Raw genomic sequence first — 21,179 nt, 5'->3', positions numbered from 1 at the left:
GCAGGCTAGATTTGTCTTCTTTTGTCTGCACTGTCGTGTCCTGGTATTCAGAGGCAAGGGGCAAATTCCGAAAATCATTAGTCATGTCTAGGACAGAGAAAAATGCACATTTAGGGTTAAATTTCACAGTAATGTCAGAGTAAGAGGCAGCCACTGGTACTACAGGCTTTGAAATCTTAGTTAGGGCCTGAGAGTGTATAGTGAGCCTACTGGAGCTCCCTGATTTAGCAAATGACCAAGCTGGAGAGCCACATGCTAAAGAGATAGGTCCGCTCAGAACCCTCTCCTCCATCTTAAGCACCAGTTCTGTTGCTGGAGGAAGTACTGGATGCTCAGTGTTCTCCCTAGAAATTTTTTCCAGCTGGGTGGCATGAAAAAGTAGCCGGGTGGGGCGGGACAGGGAAATTTTGTGGTGGTGGGGACTCCTTTTACTAAGCTGCAATAGCATTTTTAGCGCGTGCAGAATTTCCATGCTACACGGCTAGAACTAACGCCAGCTCAATGTTGGTGTTAGTGTCTAGCATGTGCGTCAATTCTGCGTGAGCTAAGCGCGCGGTAAAACCGCTATCGCAGCTTAGTAAAAGGAGCCCTAAATGTGTACTATTTGTATTAGTTAATTATTATTAGTTATTTTCCAATGCTCACTATGACTGCCTTTCTTAAGGTTTGACACTTGTTCCATAATATATATATTAAATTTAAGAAGTATCCAATTCTAGAAGTGAATAATTAGATATTTGCCCTCTTTCAAATGGTATAGAGCAGTGTCTCTCAAACTTTTTTAACTCCAGCACACTAAACGGAGCAAATGTTTTTTGTGGCACACTAAATGCAGCAAATGTTTTTCATGGCTGGAAAAAATTTCTGGGGAGAACACTGATGCCTTTAGTTTTCAAGGTCCAATCACGTCAAAGAATGATGCTTATCTGGGCAGTTGTATAATAAAAAGAATGGATAAGATAACATGAGAAGTGAAATTGTCATGAATCAGAGAGATACATACCCTGTAGGTCCTAAAAGCAGGCTTGTGGATTAGGTATAAACTATGAAGGCAGTGGTGTACCTAGCATATGTGACAACCGAGGCCCATCATTTTTTTGACACCCCCCCATCTGTATGAAAAACATGATTTTTAATAACAATCTACACATCACACAAGAGTGTACCTAGGAAAAGGCAGCATCTTACATATTGCAGTGAGCAGTACATCAATACACCCATTGTAAAACTAAACAAGCCAGACTAGTACAGATCAATCCTGCACAGTCAATCCTAACTGAAAACCATGTCTTTCGAACACACCTTCGCCTAGTATGGAATATGTAATCACAAACTAACCCCTCTCCCTTTTACAAATCTGTAATGTGGTTTTTAGCCATGGTGGTAACAGTTCAGACTCTCATAGAATTCTGAGAAATTACCATCATGGCCAGTGCTAAAAAAAAAAGCTCTACAGTTTTGTAAAAGGGGGGGATAAAATAGAAAAACGTAGACAAAGGTTAAATTGAACTACCAAGAAGCTGGACTCTGCATTCAATGCAACACCACAGAAACAGCGATGCATCTCCCCTAAAGCAAAAAAATAAATAAATATAATTTTTTTCTACATTGTCTTCTCTGGTTTCTGCTTTCCTCATAGTCTTGACACTCTCTTCCTTTCATCCACTGTCTACCCTCTCTCTGCCCCTTCTATATGGCATCTTCTCTCCTTGTATTCCCCTTCCATCTCTCCCTTCACCCCTATTATTCTGGCATCCATCTTCTTCCCTTCCCTCCTTCAGTGGTCTGGCATCTCTCTCCTCTTCTTCCCTTCCCTCTCCCACACCCCCATGTTCTGGCATTTCAATCTCCTCTCCCTTCCCCCCACTTCCATCAGCATCTGCCCCCTTTCCCTCCAACCCAATTCCATCCAGTATCCTTCCCCCTTATGTTTCTCTCTCCTTTCCGTGCACACCAATTCCATCAGCATCTGACCCCTTTCTCTCCCTCCACCATCTTTCCATACCACCCTGACCTCCTTTTTCTCCCTCCACCACCCTTCTATACTCCTCTCTCCCTCCAAACCAGCAAGGTCCCATGATGACTGCTTCTGTTGCCTCTACCTCTGTAAGATGTAAGTGACATTGGAGGGGGTGGGCTGGCAGACACAGGGAATTGCAGCAAGGTTCCGCAATGACTGCAGCTGCCGGTCCTCCCCTTCCGACGTCACTTACATCTTCCGGAGGCAGAGGCAGCAAGTGCAGTCATCGTGGGACCTTCCTGCACTTCAGTGCGGCTGCCGACTCTGCTTCAGAATAAGTACAGCAGCCGTGCTGAGGTGCAGGTGCCATTCAAAGCAGCTTGGAAGGTTCTGGATCCAGCCGGCTGTGTACCCCCCTAGGGCTGGCACCTGGGGCGGTCTGCCATTGTATGAGGGGACAAAAAATAATAGAAAGAATGGATAACTTGACCGATTTTAGACATGTCATACAATTATAACCACAAAAATACGTCATAAAATGTAATTCTAAACTCAAAAGACTCCAGACGAAAAGCATACTATAGAAAGGAAACCAGAAAAGACCAAACCCATAGTACTAAGATCCAAATGCTAAAATCGGACATGTCCATTACGAAGAGACATGTGGATCACCACTAATTATAACGAGTGAGTCTTTAAAATATGAGATGGTAATGGATAGCCAGACCTGGTGAACGGAAGTGACAAATACTGGAGCCAAAACCAGAGCACCATGATGAAACTTGAATATGGATATCTTGCATTTCTTGGCGTTAAAGCCCAGCTGCCAGGTAGATGACCAACGTTCCAACAAAAACAGGTCCTGCGTCATACTATCGTGTAAATCGGAGCCGCTCACTATGTTACATAGTTTGGCATTGTCGGCGAATAGTGTTATTTTATCTTGAAGCCCCTGAGTCAGGTCCCCTATGAATAAGTTGAAAAGGAGCGGGCCCAAGACAGCCCTGCAGTACTCTACTTGTCACTTCTGACGTTTTAGAGAGGGTACCGTTAACCACTACCATCTGAAGTCTACCATTGGCTATTTTTTGGGCTTGCGAGCTACTTTTAAAATGATTAAGTCAAAATGATCTACCAATAATAAAATTTTTTTTTAAAAACCACAAAGCACACTGTACGCAGAGAAAATGTTAATAATCATTCCTATTCCGGGGTTTTCTCAAAGAGGTCAAAGCAGATGACTCTATGCACTGTCACCTCACTAACAACCATACAAAAATAGACAAATATACCCCCTCCCTTTTTACTAAACCACGATAGCATTTTTTAGCGCAGGGAGCTGCGCTGAATGCCCAGCGCTGCTTTTGACGCTCATAGGCTCCCTGCGCTAAAAACTGCTATTGCGGTTTAGTAAAAGGGGACCATAGTGTAAAATATAGACAGCAGATATAAATTCAGACACATTTTGATCAGTAAATTTAAAATAAAATCATTTTTCCTACCTTGTCTGGTGATTTCATGAGTCTCTGGTTGCACTTTCTTCTTCTGACTGTGCATCCAATCTTTCTTCCTTCTTTCAGCCTGTATGCTTCCTCTCCTCCTGACCTCATTCCCCTCCCCCCAACTTTTTCTTCCTCTCTTCCTGCCCTTTCTTTCTTTCTCTCTTCATGCCCCCTTTCTTTTTTTCTGTTTCTCTCCTGCCCTCTTACTTTCTCCTTGCCCTCCTCCAAGCCACTGCCAATGTCACTGCCATTGGGGAACAGGCCCCAAAGCCGCTGGCCGCCGCCCCCCCCCCCCCCCAGCTCTCCCTACTTCGGCCGACCAGCATTCTTCTCCCCGAAGTCAATTCTGCCGTCGGAGAAGAAGGCTGATCGGCCCAAGATCACAATTGATTGGGGGAAATGCTGCCTGGTCCTGCCTTCGCGGAAACTGAAAGTAGGCAGGACCCGGCAGCAAGAAGAGCAAATGGAAAGCTTCACTGACCTGTCTCCCGCCTTAGCCCATAGCGAATTTATGCTTCGGGGATCTAACATGTGCGTGCCGGCTTCCCTTTTCTTCCCTACCCCCCCCCAGACATATCTTCCAGTTTCGGAGGGAAGAGAAGGGAAGCCGGCACATACACGTTAAAATCCCGGAGCATAAGTTCGCTACGGGCTAAGGTGAAATCATCAAGCCGGCTTTTTATTTTTTTTTTTTTAATGTTGAGCAGCAGCGGAGGCAGCAGAATTTAGCTGGGCGGTCATCTAAATTACCCGGGCGGACCGCCCAGCTGAAAGGCCCTAGGGAGAACACTGATGCTGTGTTTGTGGTTCAGGATCTTTGCCCTCAAACAAAATTTCTGTGTACCTTTTCCCACAATCTTGTGCCCAAACTGAAACATCTGCAGCCTCTAAGTGAGTTACACTATGATCATGCTTCTGCACTGGCATGCTACATAGAAACATAGAAATAGACGGCAGATAAGGGCCCACGGCCCATCTAGTCTGCCCACCTTAATGTCCCTCCCCTACCTTTGCCCTGTGAATAGATCCCATGTGCCGATCCCATTTGGCCTTAAAATCAGGCACGCTGCTGGCCTCAATCACCTGTAGTGGAAGACTATTCCAGCGATCAACCACTCTTTCAGTGAAAAAGAATTTCCTGGTGTCACCTCGTAGTTTCCCGCCCCTGATTTTCAACGGATGCCCTCTTGTTGTCGTGGGACCCTTGAAAAAGAAGATATCTTCCTCCGCCTCGATGCGGCCCGTAAGATACTTGAACGTCTCGATCATGTCCCCCTCTCTCTGCGCTCCTCGAGCGAGTATAGCTGTAATTTGTCAAGCCGTTTTTCGTATGGTAGATCCTTGAGTCCCGAGACCATCCGGGTGGCCATTCTTTGCACCGACTCCAGTCTCAGCACATCCTTGCGATAATGCGGCCTCCAGAATTGCACACAGTATTCCAGGTGGGGCCTCACCATGGATCTATACAATGGCATAATGACTTCCGCCTTACGACTGACGAAACCCCTTCGTATGCAGCCCATGATTTGTCTTGCCTTGGACGAAGCCTGCTCCACTTGATTGGCAGACTTCATGTCCTCACTGACGATTACCCCCAAGTCTCGTTCTGCTACCGTTTTTGCTAGGATCTCGCCATTAAGGGTATAAGACTTGCATGGATTCTGGCTGCCCAGGTGCATAACTTTGCATTTTTTGGCATTGAAGTTGAGTTGCCATGTCCTAGACCATCGCTCCAGTAGGAGTAGGTCGTGCATCATGTTGTCGGGCACTGAATCTTCGTCTGTTGTGCATTTGCCCACTACATTACTCAGTTTGGCGTCATCGGCGAATAATGTTATTTTACCTCGAAGCCCTTCTGCTAAGTCTCTTATAAAGATGTTGAATAGGATTGGGCCCAAGACTGAGCCCTGTGGTACTCCACTAATCACCTCTGTCATTTCGGAGGGGGTGCCGTTCACCACCACCCTTTGGAGCCTACCTCCAAGCTACACTGTATGGCTAACTGAACAGGAATAACCTTGTGAACCAAAGGTTTAGAAGCATTTAGAATTCCTGAACCCAATGCAAGACCAGCCACCTCAACTATTTCTTTGCCTGTATTCTCACTCGTGCTGGCAGTAGTTTCTACAATGTCTTTCATTTGTTCCTTTTGTGGGATAGACACCCACTTTGAAGCTTTGTCATTTAGACCCTGAATTTCACAAATTTCCATATTTTTCTGATCTCCAGTAGGAGGCGCTCTATCTGTAAAACTGATTCTGGCCCCTGTATCAATTACAGTTAATTTATCCTGACCCTCTATGGTAGTATTAACATTGGGGCGGCCGCAAGTGTCCAAAAGCAAAGGTGCCACATACCTCAAGCTGAATTCTGAGTCTGACTTCTTTCCCTTATCCTGCGTCTCCAAAAGTGAGTCCACAGGTAAGTGAAAGGAGTCTGGCTGGGCTGTAAAGGCCTGGGTCACCTTGGCATTCGGACACAGAGAGTCAGGACATCCCTATGGACTAGAACTGTTGTTCCTAGCTGTCAAATCAATTTTTACTCTGTCCAATTCTATCTGCATTGTGTGCCGATCCTGTTCCCATTTTCTTTTCTCTTTTTCTAATTTTTCCTTTTGGTCTCTGAGTTCATGGAAGGGAATGTAAGTGGAGGAATTTCCGTAACTACTTCTGACATGCCCTCTATTTCCTGTGTGTGGTGTTTTCTTGTATTGGGGTGCTCCCTCAGCACGCCACCTTCTAGCTTCTGAGACTGAAATAATTTGAGCTGGCTGGGTCTTCCACACAGACCCAATCCTGAGCAGTAAAGTGTTGAAAGGGGTAATTTTAGGGTCCTCTGAGAACAACAGAAGGTGTTTAGTAATCTCGGGGGATAATAATTCTAATAGGAATTCTTTATGTTCTCTCTGACCATAATCTGAGGAAATGGGCCAATGTTCATGTTCGTTAAGTACCACATTGATTACCCACACTCTATATGCAAACTGCTCTGGTGTATCGGTTGACAGGGGTGAAAGAGTTCTAAGTACTTGCAAAGAGGTGCAGCGAAATAGTTGTTCGATGCTCATCTTTACAAATTGGTATGGATGAACAAGAGATCCAAATTTATAATAATGTGGACCCAGGGCTAGATGCATAAGCTTATCAAAATCTGCATTGTTTCTTTTGTATTTCCCTAGACCCCAGTGAATCAGTATGTCAGTAGCCCATTTGCACCATTCATTTATGTTAAAAGGCATAGGTTCCACTTTCTCCACTGTTCTTTCAATGTCACTATCTTTCATATGTCCCTGCAGCACTATAGTTAATGGAGCTGTGTCACTTATAGGGGTACTATTGGTATTGCTCTGGCCTGGTAATGAATTATCCTCACTTTTGTTTGTCGATTCTTCTTCCTGTTCTACATCTGTAACTAGTTTACCTTTTCGCTGGCCTGCTACAAAAACGTTTTTCTGACTACATGGATTATATGGTGAGAGTGGCAATGGTGCAGACGGCAGAATCTGTGAGGAGACAGCATTAACCTGTCCCTGTGAGGCACATTTTGACTTTAAATACTTTAATTCTGCCTTGGCCTCTTCTAATTGTTCATTTACAGCTAAAAAGGAATTTGTAGCTTGAACAAGTTGGGTTCGTAGCATGGATATATTAATTTGTGCCTCATCTAAGTCTTTGGACAGCTGATGGCACTGAGTGTTCAAGTCAGTGTTTTCTTGTCTTAGGCTAATAACTCCCCTTATTATTCCTTGAATGAAAAGGCATTTTCTTTTATTTGTTTTCTTTCTAAACTCCTGAAAATGAGAAACCATTTGTTTCTGAATATCGTGCCATGTGTGTTCTGGAAAATTACCCTCATATGGACCCCCTTTCTTGTCAAAATATTTGTGTAAAATATCTGTGAGTTCTTGAAAATCAAAAGGGTTCATATTTGAGGCTGCAGAAGTCTACCTTGGTTCGTGGGCCTTGCTCATATATTTATATGGCCTTCTAAATGTCCCTATCTGTATGTAGCTTTTGAGTTTGAAATGCTCCCACTTATGAAGGAGGGAGACTTTAGTTAATAGGTAGAAAATCGAGGTAAAGCGTGTTAGGCAAGAGTCATTGGCATAAATAATACACTTATGCCCACACTTGCCCACACTGGTTACTACCTGAAATTTACAGGCAGAAGTTTAGCAGGAAAAAATATAAGAACTCTGTTAGAAGAGGAGAGATGCCAGCTGCCAGTTCCAGTCCAGTGTGCACTGGGCCTTTCACCAGGGCAGAGACTGACAAGAAATAGAATTAAAAGCACAAGGTAAAAAAGTAAAAGTTATTAGTACAGATGTGGCGTGTCTTAATTGAGTGACTGTTTTCATTTTGAACCCTGCTTTTCTTCAGAGCAGCTCAAATATTCTTAAATGCAACACACTCTAGCAAGCATATAATAGCAAATCATACAATGCAAACTGGCACAGGTAAACTACAAAGACTTTTGATAGTAAAATCTCACCAAATATAAAACCCAAAATATTACTGAAACTTTTCATAAGTGTGTCATCCCAGTCTAAACAATTTAAGGGTTCCAGAAGGTCTTTTGATTTCTATCTCACTCTATCAATCAAAAATACAAAGTCTGTTGATAAATAAAATCTCACCAAGTATAAAACCCCACAATATTACTGGAACTTTTCACCAGTGTGTCATCCAGTCCAAAGTACAATCAATCTAAGGGTTTTCCAAGGTCTTTTGATTTCTATCTCACTCTGTCTATACATTAAAAAAAATTGAATTCTACTTACCCAAATGAAATCATCAGGAAGGACCGAGAGAAGCCCCCAAAATGTAAGGTTTGTTAGTGGCCCCCACAATATATGGTTGGTGGGGTCACTTGAGAGGCGCCCTTACACACGCCAGGTCCCAGGTTCAGTTCCCTCACTGAAGATTCATCAGGAAGTAGAATCAAAAAGGCACAGCCAGAGGTGATTGCATAAAGAATATATTATAGAAATAGACTTACAGAAAAGCAATATTTATAAGCATTACAATTAAGTAGAGAGCAAAGCAGTTTCCCTGCCTTACAGAGTTCAGAGGAAAAGAGAGACATAGAAGCCTGAAGTTCCAGGGAAAGGCAGAGAGAGAGAAAAGGGGGATGGGGTGATGGTCCAAGCTTCGTGTTCCATAGATAAAGAGAAGGATAGACAGAGAAAGAGAGAGCGAGAGCTGCAGATGTGTTGCAGAAAGGAGGCTTTTATAGCTTGGAATCTTATTCTGTGTATAGAAAATATTGTATGTCCCAGTATCTTTCTGTTTAGAATTTGTAAACTGTTTGAAACAATGGTTAATTTAATTGATAAGGAGGGTGTGATACTTGCAGGCATGGTAGATGGGATTAGTCTCTGTCCCATTCAAGCAGCCTATCTTCTTGATAAACAATCCAGTCTGGCTGAATGATTAATGTATGTCGACCGGGTTGCCCTTGTCTATCTGTCTGTTTACTCCCTCAAAGAAGTGTAGGAAGTTCGTCAAACACGATCTGCCTTTGCTAAAACCGTGCTGACTGATCCTCATCAGCCCGTGTCCGTAAAGGTGATTAATGATGCGGTCCTTTATCAGCGACTCTACCATCTTTCCCAGTACCGAAGCCTGTAGTTTCCCGAATCTCCCCTCGAACCTTTCTTGAAGATCGACGTAACATTTGCCACCTTCCAGTCTTCCGGAGTCTTTCCTGATTTGATCGACAGATTGGCTATTAGTTGAAGCAGTTCAGCTATGGTCCCTTTCAGTTCCTTGATAACCCTGGGATGGATGCCATCCAGTCCCGGAGATTTGTCGCTTTTAAGCCTATCAATCTGCGTACACACCTCCTCTAGACTGACCATCAATCCTGTCAGCTTTCTGTCTTCATTTCCAGCATAAAGCCTGATTGGTTCCGGTATGCTGTGTAAATATTCATAAATACAGATGCAAAAAAATGTGTTCAGTTTGTCGGCGATTTCTTTGTCATCCTTTAGCGCTCCCTTTATTCCATGGTCATCCAACGGTCTCACCGCTTCCTTCGCGGGCTGCAGAAGGGAGTAAAGTAAGCAATATAATTTATTTACATTTTGGGCTCAAAATGGGTGCCCTCTATGCACAGAAATTGGCAAAATGGACACACCTGGCATAGTACAGTCTTTGATTATATAGGGATCCTTTTACGAAGGTGCGTTAGGGCCTTAACACGTGCAATAGCATGCACTATCCACTATCGCCTCCTCTTGAGCAGGCGGTAGTTTTTTGGCTAATCCGGTGCGTGCGCTAAAAACGCTAGCGCACCTTTGTAAAAGGAGCCCATAGTCTACAATTTTTAGTTAACCCCTCCTGCCTGTCTGCTAATTGGGTAGAGCAGTACAGTTCACAAACTTTCAAATCCTTCCCACCTATTTCCTATCTCTCCACCCCTTATTCTTCAGTCTCTGGCCATATTTAGAGTTGCCCATATTTGGGCATTGTTCCCTCCTTTCACATACTCGTCCCTCACATGACATGCTTAGACCATCTTTTTAAACAATAGTCCTTATGGTAAATTCTGCTGATACCTCGATACAATGTTCATTTGACTGCAGGCATTGTATTCAGTGTCCTAGGAATGCCCCCTCCCATCTTTTGAGTCAGCAGTACTTCTTACTGCACAATGTTAGACAAAATCCTTCTGGAATTTTACCAGTATTTCATTTAGTTTTCCATTACCTTTTTATTAATATATTCTTTATAATATTACCTCTTTAGTGACCCACTGCCTTATTAGTATAAAATGTATAAGTAATATCTTTATAGTTTCTATGTAGTTATTTAACCATACCTGATTATATGCAAGTGTTCGCCTCCTCTGTGTTATTCTGCAGTAATTAACAGTATTAGAAAATATTAGTATTTTCATTTTCTCACAATTGTTATATCTTCTTTTTCAGTATATTTTGTAATTTGGCATTGTTTTGTGGGCATTTACTAATTTCATATTAGCATCCTGGTATAGTACTCACTGTATCCTATTTTATTTGTTTTTTTTGTTATTATATTTTATTGCAATTAAGTTTTTTATTTTTATTATATTTTTATTATTATAGATCTATTTTCATTTTATTTTTTTAATGTATGTTTTAGAACTCCTGATACAGGCTCAATCACTGAAACATGTCTGTGTCGAGTCCTGTGTTTGTTTAGATCAGGGGTGCCCACACTTTTTGGGCTTGCGAGCTACTTTTAAAATGACCAAGTCAAAATGATCTACCAACAATAAAATTTTAAAAAAAAACCACAAAGCACACTGTACGCATAGAAAATGTTAATCATCATTCCTATTCCAGGTTTTTTTTAAAGAGGTCAAAGCAGATGACTCTATGCACTGTCACCTCACTAACAACCATACAAAAACAGACACATACCCCCCTCCCTTTTTACTAAACCACGATAGCAGTTTTTAGCGCAGGGAGCTGCGCTGAATGCCCAGCGCTGCTCTCGATGCTCATAGGCTCCCTGCGCTGAAAACCTCTATTGCGGTTTAGTAAAAGGGGACCACAGTATAAAACATAGACAGCAGATATAATTCAGATACATTTTGATCACTAAATTTAAAATAAAATCATTTTTCCTACCTTGTCTGGTGATTTCATGAGTCTCTGGTTGCACTTTCTTCTTCTGACTGTGCATCCAATCTTTCTTCCCTTCTTTTAAACTGTATGCTTCCTCTCCTCCTGACCTCATTCCCCCCCCAAACGTTTTCTTCCTCTCTCCCTGCCCTCTCTTTCTTTCTCTCTTCATGCCCCCTTTCTTTTTTTCTGTTTCTCTTCTTTCCTTCTGTCTCCCTGCCTGCCCTCTTTCTCCCTCCCTGCCCTCCCCCAAGCCACTGCCATCGGATAACAGGCCACCGGCCAAGCTCTCCCTGCTTCGGGCCCACCAGCATTCCTCTCCCCGACATCAATTCTGCCGTCGGAGAGGAAGTTCCGTTGGCCAGAACTTCCTCTCCGACGGCAGAATTGACGTCGGGGAGAGGAAGGCTGATGGCCCAAGATCGACCTATTGGAAAAAATGCTGCCGGGTCCTGCCTTTGAGGAAACAGAAAGTAGGCAGGACCTGGCAGCAAGAAGAGCAAATCGCAAGCTTAACTGACCTGTCTCCCGTTTTAGCCCGCGAACGGGCTCTAACATGTGCGTGCCGGCTTCCCTTCTCTCCCCCCCCGGACCTAACTTCTGGTTTCAGAGGGAAGAGAAGGGAAGCTGGTACAAGCACACATTAGCCCCCGGAGCATAAGTTCTTCAAGCCGGTTTTTTTTTAAAATGTTGAGCAGCGGCGGCAGCAGCAGAATTCAGGAGCGGGCTAGTCAGGAGGGGAAAAAAAGAGAAGGGAAGGGAACCCGCTCTGGGGTCGCCTGAGCGAGCGACCTGTCGATCGCGATCGACGTATTGGGCACCCCTGGTTTAGATGATTTCTTGAATAGACTGTATTAGTTGCCATTAAAGTGTGGTTTGTTTGAAAACATAGTAACATAGTAACATAGTAGATGACGGCAGATAAAGACCCGAATGGTCCATCCAGTCTGCCCAACCTGATTCAATTTAAATTTTTTTTTTTTTTTTCTTCTTAGCTATTTCTGGGCGAGAATCCAAAGCTTTACCCGGTACTGTGCTTGGGTTCCAACTGCCGAAATCTCTGTTAAGACTTACTCTAGCCCATCTACACCCTCCCAGCCATTGAAGCCCTCCCCTGCCCATCCTCCTCCAAACGGCCATGCACAGACACAGACCGTACAAGTCTGCCCAGTAACTGGCCTAGTTCAATCTTTAATATTATTTTCTGATTCTAAATCTTCTGTGTTCATCCCACGCTTCTTTGAACTCAGTCACAGTTTTACTCTCCACCACCTCTCTCGGGAGCGCATTCCAGGCATCCACCACCCTCTCCGTAAAGTAGAATTTCCTAACATTGCCCCTGAATCTACCACCCCTCAACCTCAAATTATGTCCTCTGGTTTTACCATTTCCCTTTCTCTGGAAAAGATTTTGTTCTACGTTAATACCCTTTAAGTATTTGAACGTCTGGCTCCCTCTGTTTTCTTTGGACTGTTTGGATTTTGTGCAGAGTGGACTTCTCTCTGTTCTGTTATAAATCTGTAAGCCTCTTTAAAAATGTCAAGGGATTTTAAAATAAGACAAGCGTACAGAACATGTCTCATGAAATTCTTTTCAACACCTTTGTGCATGCATATATATTTGTGCATATGCATATGCTTTTTTTGTCTCTGTGTATCTTTGAGTAAGAGGACAAAGGAGAGAGGTAGCTTGACGATAACAGAGTGCTGTTGTGTTTTCTGGGGTGGGTAGAAAGGGACTTGGGCAGAGTAGTTGTGGGGGTGAAAGTAGTTGGAGAATAGGAGTTGTGGTATATAGTATGTTATTTAGATTGTGAGCCCCCAGGGACAGATGGGGAAAATTGTTGAGTACCTAAATGTAAAAAACGCTGAGATGATCTCCATTGATAGGTGGTATATAAATAACAAATAAACTTGGATAGTAATCGGTTTGAAAAGAGCAATTCCCTAATTGTTATGCTTCACTGCATTCTAAGAATGTAGGCTACAGAAGCATGAACCAAGAACATCTGTAGCTGAAAATCCTGTGTGACATGCCCCCTAGCATTTATCCCCCACCCATTGCATCTTGGCTAAGCAGGGGAGACACCTCCACCTCCATGTGCCCTGTGTATCTGCACTTTCAGCACATAGCTCATTATGGCTTTGACTAAAACTACTTCTCTAGAAATGCATTGGGACTTTTTTTTTTTTTTTTAATTGGAGGTGGGGGCTTTGTCTTTCTAGAATTCTCTATATTCTGTCCATTTTTAAACTCAATGCATCTTTCACTGCTTTTTTCCACCATGCCAAATGTGACCCCATTCCACTAGGGAGTAGTTTTGCACTTAGGTAGAAGAGTGATGTTTTCAACGCTTTAGGTACAAATTTTTCAGTTTCCCTTGGGTTGGAAAAAATAGAAAGGAACTGGGTATAATTACAGGTTGTGAGTGAGTTAATCACAACAGATGTGTTATTTTTTCTCTTAGGTTCATTATATATGCACAACAGCGAATAGGATTTCGGAAAGCACCAAAAAAGAATGAAGCACAAAGACCAGAAGCAGAAAATGGTGCTGAAACATATCGAAGTGGTGTGTCTCCACCAGTACCAGAGCCTGTCCTATATACGACATCCATGTCTTTCAAGAGACTATTTAAACCATTTTTGTTCACTGTTGGGGTAAGAGCTTCTCCATGATTGTGTTACTGAGGGATAGCATTCATTTAGTTCTTTATTTATTTACAGTATACTGACTCAAGCTACTTGATTGTTGTTTTGATATTTATATTGCTCTTTTCATATAGATTCATGAGTCCCCACCTCAAAGAATGTAGTCCTAAGTTGATAGCTGAAGCAATGAGAAAGTGAGTTTAGAATGAGAATAATGATGACCTCTAATCTTCAATGATGTAGATGGAGAAGGGCCTTTGCTCTTCCTTCAAAATTGGGGTACCAATTCCATTAGCTGGCATTGATGCCTAAACCCTGCCAGTGGAAAAGTTATTTGGTCTAAGCCCTCTGTGCTGTCTGAGCAGCAGAGAAGTCAGTGCTGTGCTCTTTCAGCTACCGATGTTAGCACTCCTTGCACATCTCAAGCCATGCACTTCCTTTCTAGGCAAGGTATTAATTTTAATGTGGGTAGAGGTAGGGGAAGGGCAGAGGGGAAATGTGTGAGCCCCATAGGCTACTTCCTGATCCTGAAATAGACCTCTGGCTACAGTGACTTATTCAGCAGGAGAAACTTTTCGGGTCTACTCCATCAACAATGTCTTCTCCTTTACCATCAAAGTCTAAAGACCATTCTCTGGAGGTGTCGAAATTGGTACCGGCAGCCTGCTTGGTATTGGCTCCAATAGCACCATTGACTTCTCCACCTAAGAATGCTAAGAAGCGAACACATGCTTCTCCCTTGGCTCATAAATCTTTGTCTTCTCAAGCATCGAGTAAGTCGATGCACACCAAAAGCTGACGCAAGAAGTCTAGGTCTCCTTCACTTCAGTTAGTGTCTCCTCAGAGGCGTGCCTCCTCATCGAGGTCACCAACGCCTCAATATACTTCGGCACCGATGGCACCATCTCTACTGACAACATCTGTGGCACCAATGCAATGCTTACAGGAATAAGTAAGAGAGTTTCTTCAAAGGGAGTTGGCACTTATGTTGCAGTCACAACCAGCCCCTGTACCTCCCTCAGCTCCATTGATACAGTCTCAGCCCAAGCATCACTCTACCAAGGACTCCGGTACTGAGCCTATCATCCATCATAGCCATCACAGTTCTTCATCGTTCTCCACATCAGATTGGCACCAAGACACTGATTGGAGCTCTTCCAGACACCGCAGTCAAAGGTCTTTGCATTGATAACAATCTAAATCAAGAGATCACTGCTCTAGACATGCCTTGTCTCATAAAAGAACTGACTATGATTTAGATCTCTTGGATCCTATATACTCAGATCCAGAATTTTCTGTACCAGAATCCTATGGTATTACCTCTGATTCTTCTCCTTACTTCCTAGGTGGAGGTCTCCACAGGAGAGTTTGTCATTTACCAGATTCATATGCCAAATGGGGCATGCCCTTCCAGTGAAATGGAATTTGAACCAAGATTTGAGTTGTTTGATGCTCTGGGCTTTGAACAAATCCTTAAGGATTGCTTGAAGTTTCCATTTCATCATCTTATGAAAGACATCATGTTTAAAAATTGGGAGGCATCTCTATTCCAACAAGTAGCTGCGTGGTAGGAGAGGGCAGCGGCAGCAGCTTGGAGCAGGGAGAGGAGAAGTAGCCAGGAGAGGAAAAGGTCAGCGGCAGTGGCGAGAGTTAGCTCCGCCCACCCGCGTCACCAGCCGCGTCAGCGCCCGGACTCCCCCTTAAGAGAAGGGGAGCCGTGGCGCGAAGAGTCCAACAAGCAGCCGCGTGGTAGGAGAGGACAGTGGCAGCGGCTTGGAGCAGGGAGAAGAGAAGTAGCCAGGAGAGGAAAAGGTCAGCGGCAGCGGCGAGAGTTAGCTCCGTCTACCTGCGTCACCAGTGTCACCCGCGTCAGCGCCCGGACTCCCCCTTAAGAGAAGGGGAGCCGTGGCGCGAAGAGTCCAACAAGCAGCCGCGTGGTAGGAGAAGGCAGCGGCAGTGGCTTGGAGCAGGGAGAGGAGAAGTAGCCAGGAGAGGAAACGGTCAGCGGCAGCGGTGGGCAGCGGCGAGAGTTAGCTCTGCCCACCCATGTCACCAGCGTCACCCGCATCACCAGCCGTGTCAGGTCTCGGACTCCCCCTTAAGAGGGGAGGCCAACGGCGCGCGGCGAAGGCAAGCGTCTTTGCGAAGTGCCTTGAGAAGGGCAGAGCAAAGACAGCCAAGGACTCCAGAACACCGGGTAAGGGGAGCGCACACACAAGAAGAAAACACAATAAGACATGCATAAAACAGGAAAGGATAAAGAAGCAGCAGGCTCTGGAGACAAGAAAGAAGCCCAAGGGAGGATAACAGACCCACCAAGACAAAAAGCGGCAGAAGAAGTAGACAGGAAAGAGCCAAGCACAGGAGAGAGCACAGCGCCCGCCCGCATAAAGACATAAGACAGGGGAGAGAGCATCTAGTGGACTGCGAAGAAAGAGAAATGGAAGCACCAGGAACCCGGAGGAGCTTCCCAGTGTACTGCACGGAGTGTCATATGTATGACTACCTTCCCTCGGGAAGGCAGGCATTCGTATGCAGTCGGTGTCAGGAACTGGAAAGCCTGAAGAAGGAAGTTGGTCGACTGCAGTGCAGGGCTCAAGAGCCGGAGGGGCTCCACATCTCGGAAGCACCGTTCAAGACAACTGAAGACCCCGCAAGAGACCCCACATCGAGGAGCAAGTAAGGGAGCTCGAGAGATTCATCGAGGTGGCCTACAGGCAGGTAGAAGAGCAGGATCATTGGCAGCGCTGGAGCGAGGAAGCTACGTCTACACGAGATGGAGGACAGGGGCCAACAGATGGAAGACAGAAACCAACAGACGCCAAGAATGAAGGACCACATGGAGGATTCGAGCAAGCAGAGAGGGTGAAGACTGGCCGGTACCCCGAAAGAGAAGTAATGAACCACACCGAGGATACAGACATGAGACCAGTGAGAAAGCTGAAGAAGGGGAAATCTGCAGTCGTCGTGGGAGACTCAATCTTGAGAGAAGTAGACAGTCACATAGCAGGAGGGAGAGAAGATCAGCTAGTGACCTGTCTCCCAGGAGCAGGAACGAAGGACGTCACCGACAGAATCGAGAGGATCCTGGATAGCACAGAAACAGAAGAGACAGCAGTGATAATCCATGTGGGAACAAATGATGTCAACAGGAGAAATTACAGCAGGAGTACGCTAACTGAACAGTTCAAGATCCTAGGAAGGAAACTGAAGCTGAGGACACAGAAGATAGCATTCTCAGAGATTCAGCCAGTACCGAGGGCAAACGTGAAGAGGCAGACTGAGCTGCAAGCAATAAACGCATGGTTGAGGAGATGGTGCGAAGAAGGATTCCTTTTTGTGAGGAACTGGACAACTTTCTGGGGGAAGAACAAGCTCTTCAGGAGGGACGGACTACACCTGAGCACGGCAGGAACGAGGCTGCTAGCAAACAACGTCAAGAGAGGAATTGAGCAGGCTTTAAACTAAGAAGAAGGGGAAAGCCGACAGTTGACCTGACGTCGACGATTCGGACAAGAGTATCCAAAGAAGATACTGAGCGGGGAAAATTCTGGGAACAAGCAAGAGACAAACAACAGAAACTGTTGGCCAACAAGAGGGGCAAACAGATAAAATTAGAGGAACAGGAGAAATCGGAAAATCAGGTTGCAGATGAAAAAGATGCACCAAGAAACGAGGAAGAAAGGAGCAGAAATCAGGGACTGGCAGCCCAAATAGGGGATGGCAAGAGGAGCAAAACACATGAAAAATAAGCAGAGAAAAGAAAAGACCGGGACTTAAATTGCTTGTACGCAAATGCAAGGAGCCTAAAGACCAAAATGGAAGAATTAGAAGTCAAAGCCAAAAAAGAGGACATCATTGGAATCACGGAAACATGGTGGAATGAGGATAACCAATGGGACGTTGTACTGCCAGGGTACAAACTCTATAGGAGAGACAGGACCCACAAGAAGGGTGGAGGAATAGCACTATACGTAAAAGACACCATTCCATCATCCGGAGTAGATATAGAACCAAAGGCGGAAGGATTGGAGTCATTATGGGTTAAATTACCAGGAAAAAATGGCCTTGACACAAGATTGGGTCTGTACTATCATCCGCCTGGACAAACGGAAGCAAACGACAAAGATCTGGCAGCAGAATTGAGATGGGAAGGCAACAACAGGAACATGACAGTAATGGGAGATTTTAACTACCCTGGGATGGAGTATTGGAAACTCGAACTGTGCGAGGGAAACAGAATTAAGAAGATAAGAAGTTGCCTCCGCTGAGGCAGACCAGAGGTCCATCTCGCCCAGCGGTCCGCTCCCGCGGCGGCCAATCAGGCCCATTGCCTGAGCAGTGGTCCCTGACTATCCCTATGACCTACCTCTACTCCTATCTGTACCCCTTAATTCCTTTATCCTCTAGGAATCTATCCAAACCTTCTTTGAAGCCTTGTAACGTGCTCCGGCCTATCACAGCCTCCGGAAGCGCGTTCCATGTATCCACCACCCTCTGGGTGAAAAAGAACTTCCTGGCGTTTGTTCTAAACTGTCCCCTTTTAATATCTCCAAGTGCCCCCTTGTACTTGTGGTTCCCCATAATCTGAAAAATCTGTCCCTGTCTACCTTTTCTATACCCTTCAGGATCTTGAAGGTTTCTATCATGTCTCCTCTAAGTCTCCGCTTTTCCAGGGAGAACAGCCCCAGCTTTTTCAGTCTGTTAGTATATGAGTTTAGTTGCTCTTCTCTGGACTCCATCAAGTACCGCCATGTCCTTCTTGAGGTACGGCGACCAGTACTGGACACAGTATTCCAGATGCGGGCGCACCATTGCACGATACAGCGGCAGGATGACTTCCTTCGTCCTGGTCGTGATACCCTTCTTAATGATACCCAACATTTTGTTTGCTTTCCTTGAGGCTATGGCGCACTGTGCCGACGCCTTCAATGTTGTGTCTACCATCACTCCCAGGTCTCTTTCAAGGTTACTTACCCCTAGCAGTGATTCCCCCATTTTGTAGCTGAACATCGGGTTCTTTTTCCCTACATGCATGACTTTGCATTTCCCTATGTTAAAGCTCATTTGCAACTTTTTGGTCCATTCTTCTAGTGTCGTTAGATCCCTTTGCAGATCTTCGCAGTCTTTCGTGGTTTTAACCCTGCTGTAGAGTTTGGTGTCATCCGCAAATTTAATAACCTCACATTTTGTTCCCGCCTTCAGGTCGTTAATAAATATATTAAACAGGAACCGACCCCTGCGGAACTCCGCTCGTGACCCATTGCCAGTCTGAGTAATGGCCCTTTACTCCAACCCTCTGTTTCCTGCCTGCCAGCCAGTTCTTGATCCATCGGTGGACCTCCCCTTGCACCCCGTGTTTCCACAGTTTTTTAAGCAGTCGTTCGTGTGGTACCTTTTTGGAAGTCAAGGTAAATGATGTACCCCTTGAACCCTTCTTGAAGATGGGCGTGACATTTGCTATTTTCCAGTCCTCCGGGATCTCTCCAGTTTTTAAGGATAGGTTACATATTTGGCGAAGTGGTTCCTTAGTTCCTTGAGTACCCTTGGGTGAATGCCGTCTGGACCTGGCGATTTGTCGCTCTTTAGTCTGTCTATCTGCCTGAGGACATCCTCTTGGCTTACCTCTAGTTGGACCAGCTTTTCATCCCGATCCCCATTTACGATCTCCTCGGGTTCCGGAATATTGGATGTGTCCTCCCTCGTGAAGACTGACATGAAGAACTTATTCAACCTGTCAGCTATCTCTTTTTCCTCCTTTATCACTCCCTTTTTGTCTCCATCATCCAATGGCTCCACTTCCTCCCTTACCGGTTGCTTCCCCTTCACGTACCTGAAGAACGATTTGAAGTTTGTTGCTTCCCCCACCAGTCTCTCCTCATATTCTCTTTTAGCTTTCCTAACCACACGGTGACACTCCCTTTGGTGTTCTTTGTGCTCCTTTTGGTTGTCCTTTGTTTGGTCCTTTTCCCATTTTTTGAACGATGTTTTCTTGTCACTTATCGCCTTTTTCACTGCATTTGTTATCCACACTGGGTTTTTTGTTTGATTTTTTTTGCACCCCTTCCTGAACCTGGGGACGTAAAGGTTCTGTGCCTCGTGCACCATGCCCTTGAGTAGGGACCAGGCTTTTTCTACAGACTCCATCTTCCTTGTGTTGCCGTTGAGTTTCTTTCCCACCATTTTCCTCATGCCATCATAATTCCCTTTTTTGAATTTGAGTGCTGTCAACTTTGATGATTCAATTTCTAGCCTGCACTGGATCATGTTGTGATCGCTGTTTCCTAGTGGTGCTAGCACCGCCATTTCCTTTGCCCGTTGAGGATTAGGTCAAGAGTGGCATCTCCCCGTGTTGGTTCCGTGACCAGCTGTTCCATGAAACAGTCCCTCGTGGCTTCCAGGAATTTGGTCTCCCTCATGCAGTTTGAGTGACCAATACTCCAGTCTATCCCAGGGTAGTTGAAGTCCCCCATCACCATCACACTTCCGCTTTTGCATACCTGCCTCAGTTCAGCCTCCAGGTCCTGTCCAGTTGTCCAGGTGGGCGATAGTACAGACCCAATTTTATGTCTGCTCTAGTTCCTCCTGGTAGCTTAACCCATAGCGATTCCAAGCCGTCCGCCCTTACTGTTGTTTCCATCCTGGTTGAAGATATGGAATCCTTTATATATAGCGATATTCCTCCACCCTTCTTGTGTGTCCTGTCTCTCCTGTAGAGTTTGTACCCTGGTATGGCCACATCCCATTTGTTGTCATCAGTCCACCACGTTTCTGTGACTCCAATTATGTCCAGGTCCTTTGTACTGGCTATGACTTCCAGTTCTCCCATTTTGGCTCTTAGGCTCCTAGCATTAGTGTATAGGCAATTTAAGTCCCGGTTGTTTGCCTTCCTCGCTGGTTCTCCTCGTGGTTTGGCGCTCCTGCCGACCCCCTCATGGGTTGCCAGCCCCCAAGCCATGTTATGTTCATCCCCATCCTGCGGTGTGTCTGTGTCGTCCTCAGCCTGCTTCCCCATGTTTGGATGCCCCTCTGGCTCCTGTTGTTCTGTCTTAATCCTGCTTGCTAGGTTCATTTGTGCTTTGGCTCCCTGCATTGCGTCCTTGGGTCCTTTTCCCAAAAGTTCCCACTCAGTCCCGAGCCCTCTTTTACAAATTCCTGGTTCAGTATCCTTGTTTGATACTTTGGTCCGATGTGTCGAGGTCAGATTGACTGTCGGCTTTCCCCTTCTCCTCAGTTTAAAGCCAAGTCTATGCCGCTCTGGACGTTGTGTGCCAGCATCCTCGTCCCAGCCATGCTCAGGTGCAGTCCGTCCCTCCTGTAGAGCTTGTTCTTCCCCAAAAAAGTTGTTCAGTTCTGTACAAAGTGGAAACACTCCTCTTCGCACTATCTCCTCAGCCAACCGTTTATTGCTTGCAGCTCGGTCTGCCTCTTTGCATCCGCCCTCGGTACTGGCAGGA

General features: G+C 45.1%; 1 protein-coding gene across 4 annotated transcripts in view; it reads left to right on the top strand.

Moving 5' to 3' along the window:
• The window catches only part of PARL (presenilin associated rhomboid like), a 592,851-nt gene that overhangs the window by 52,862 nt on the left and 518,810 nt on the right, over positions 1-21,179 (top strand). For all 4 annotated transcript variants that reach the window (XM_033957698.1, XM_033957696.1, XM_033957699.1 and 1 more), the window contains exon 2: positions 13,539-13,731. In XM_033957698.1, the coding sequence (XP_033813589.1) occupies positions 13,539-13,731 (193 nt within the window). The remainder of the gene's footprint in view (positions 1-13,538; positions 13,732-21,179) is intronic.

This window comes from Geotrypetes seraphini, chromosome 9, assembly GCF_902459505.1.
Source record: "Geotrypetes seraphini chromosome 9, aGeoSer1.1, whole genome shotgun sequence".
Taxonomy (NCBI): Eukaryota; Metazoa; Chordata; class Amphibia; order Gymnophiona; family Dermophiidae; genus Geotrypetes; species Geotrypetes seraphini.
This window is presented reverse-complemented; position numbering and strand designations above follow the sequence as displayed.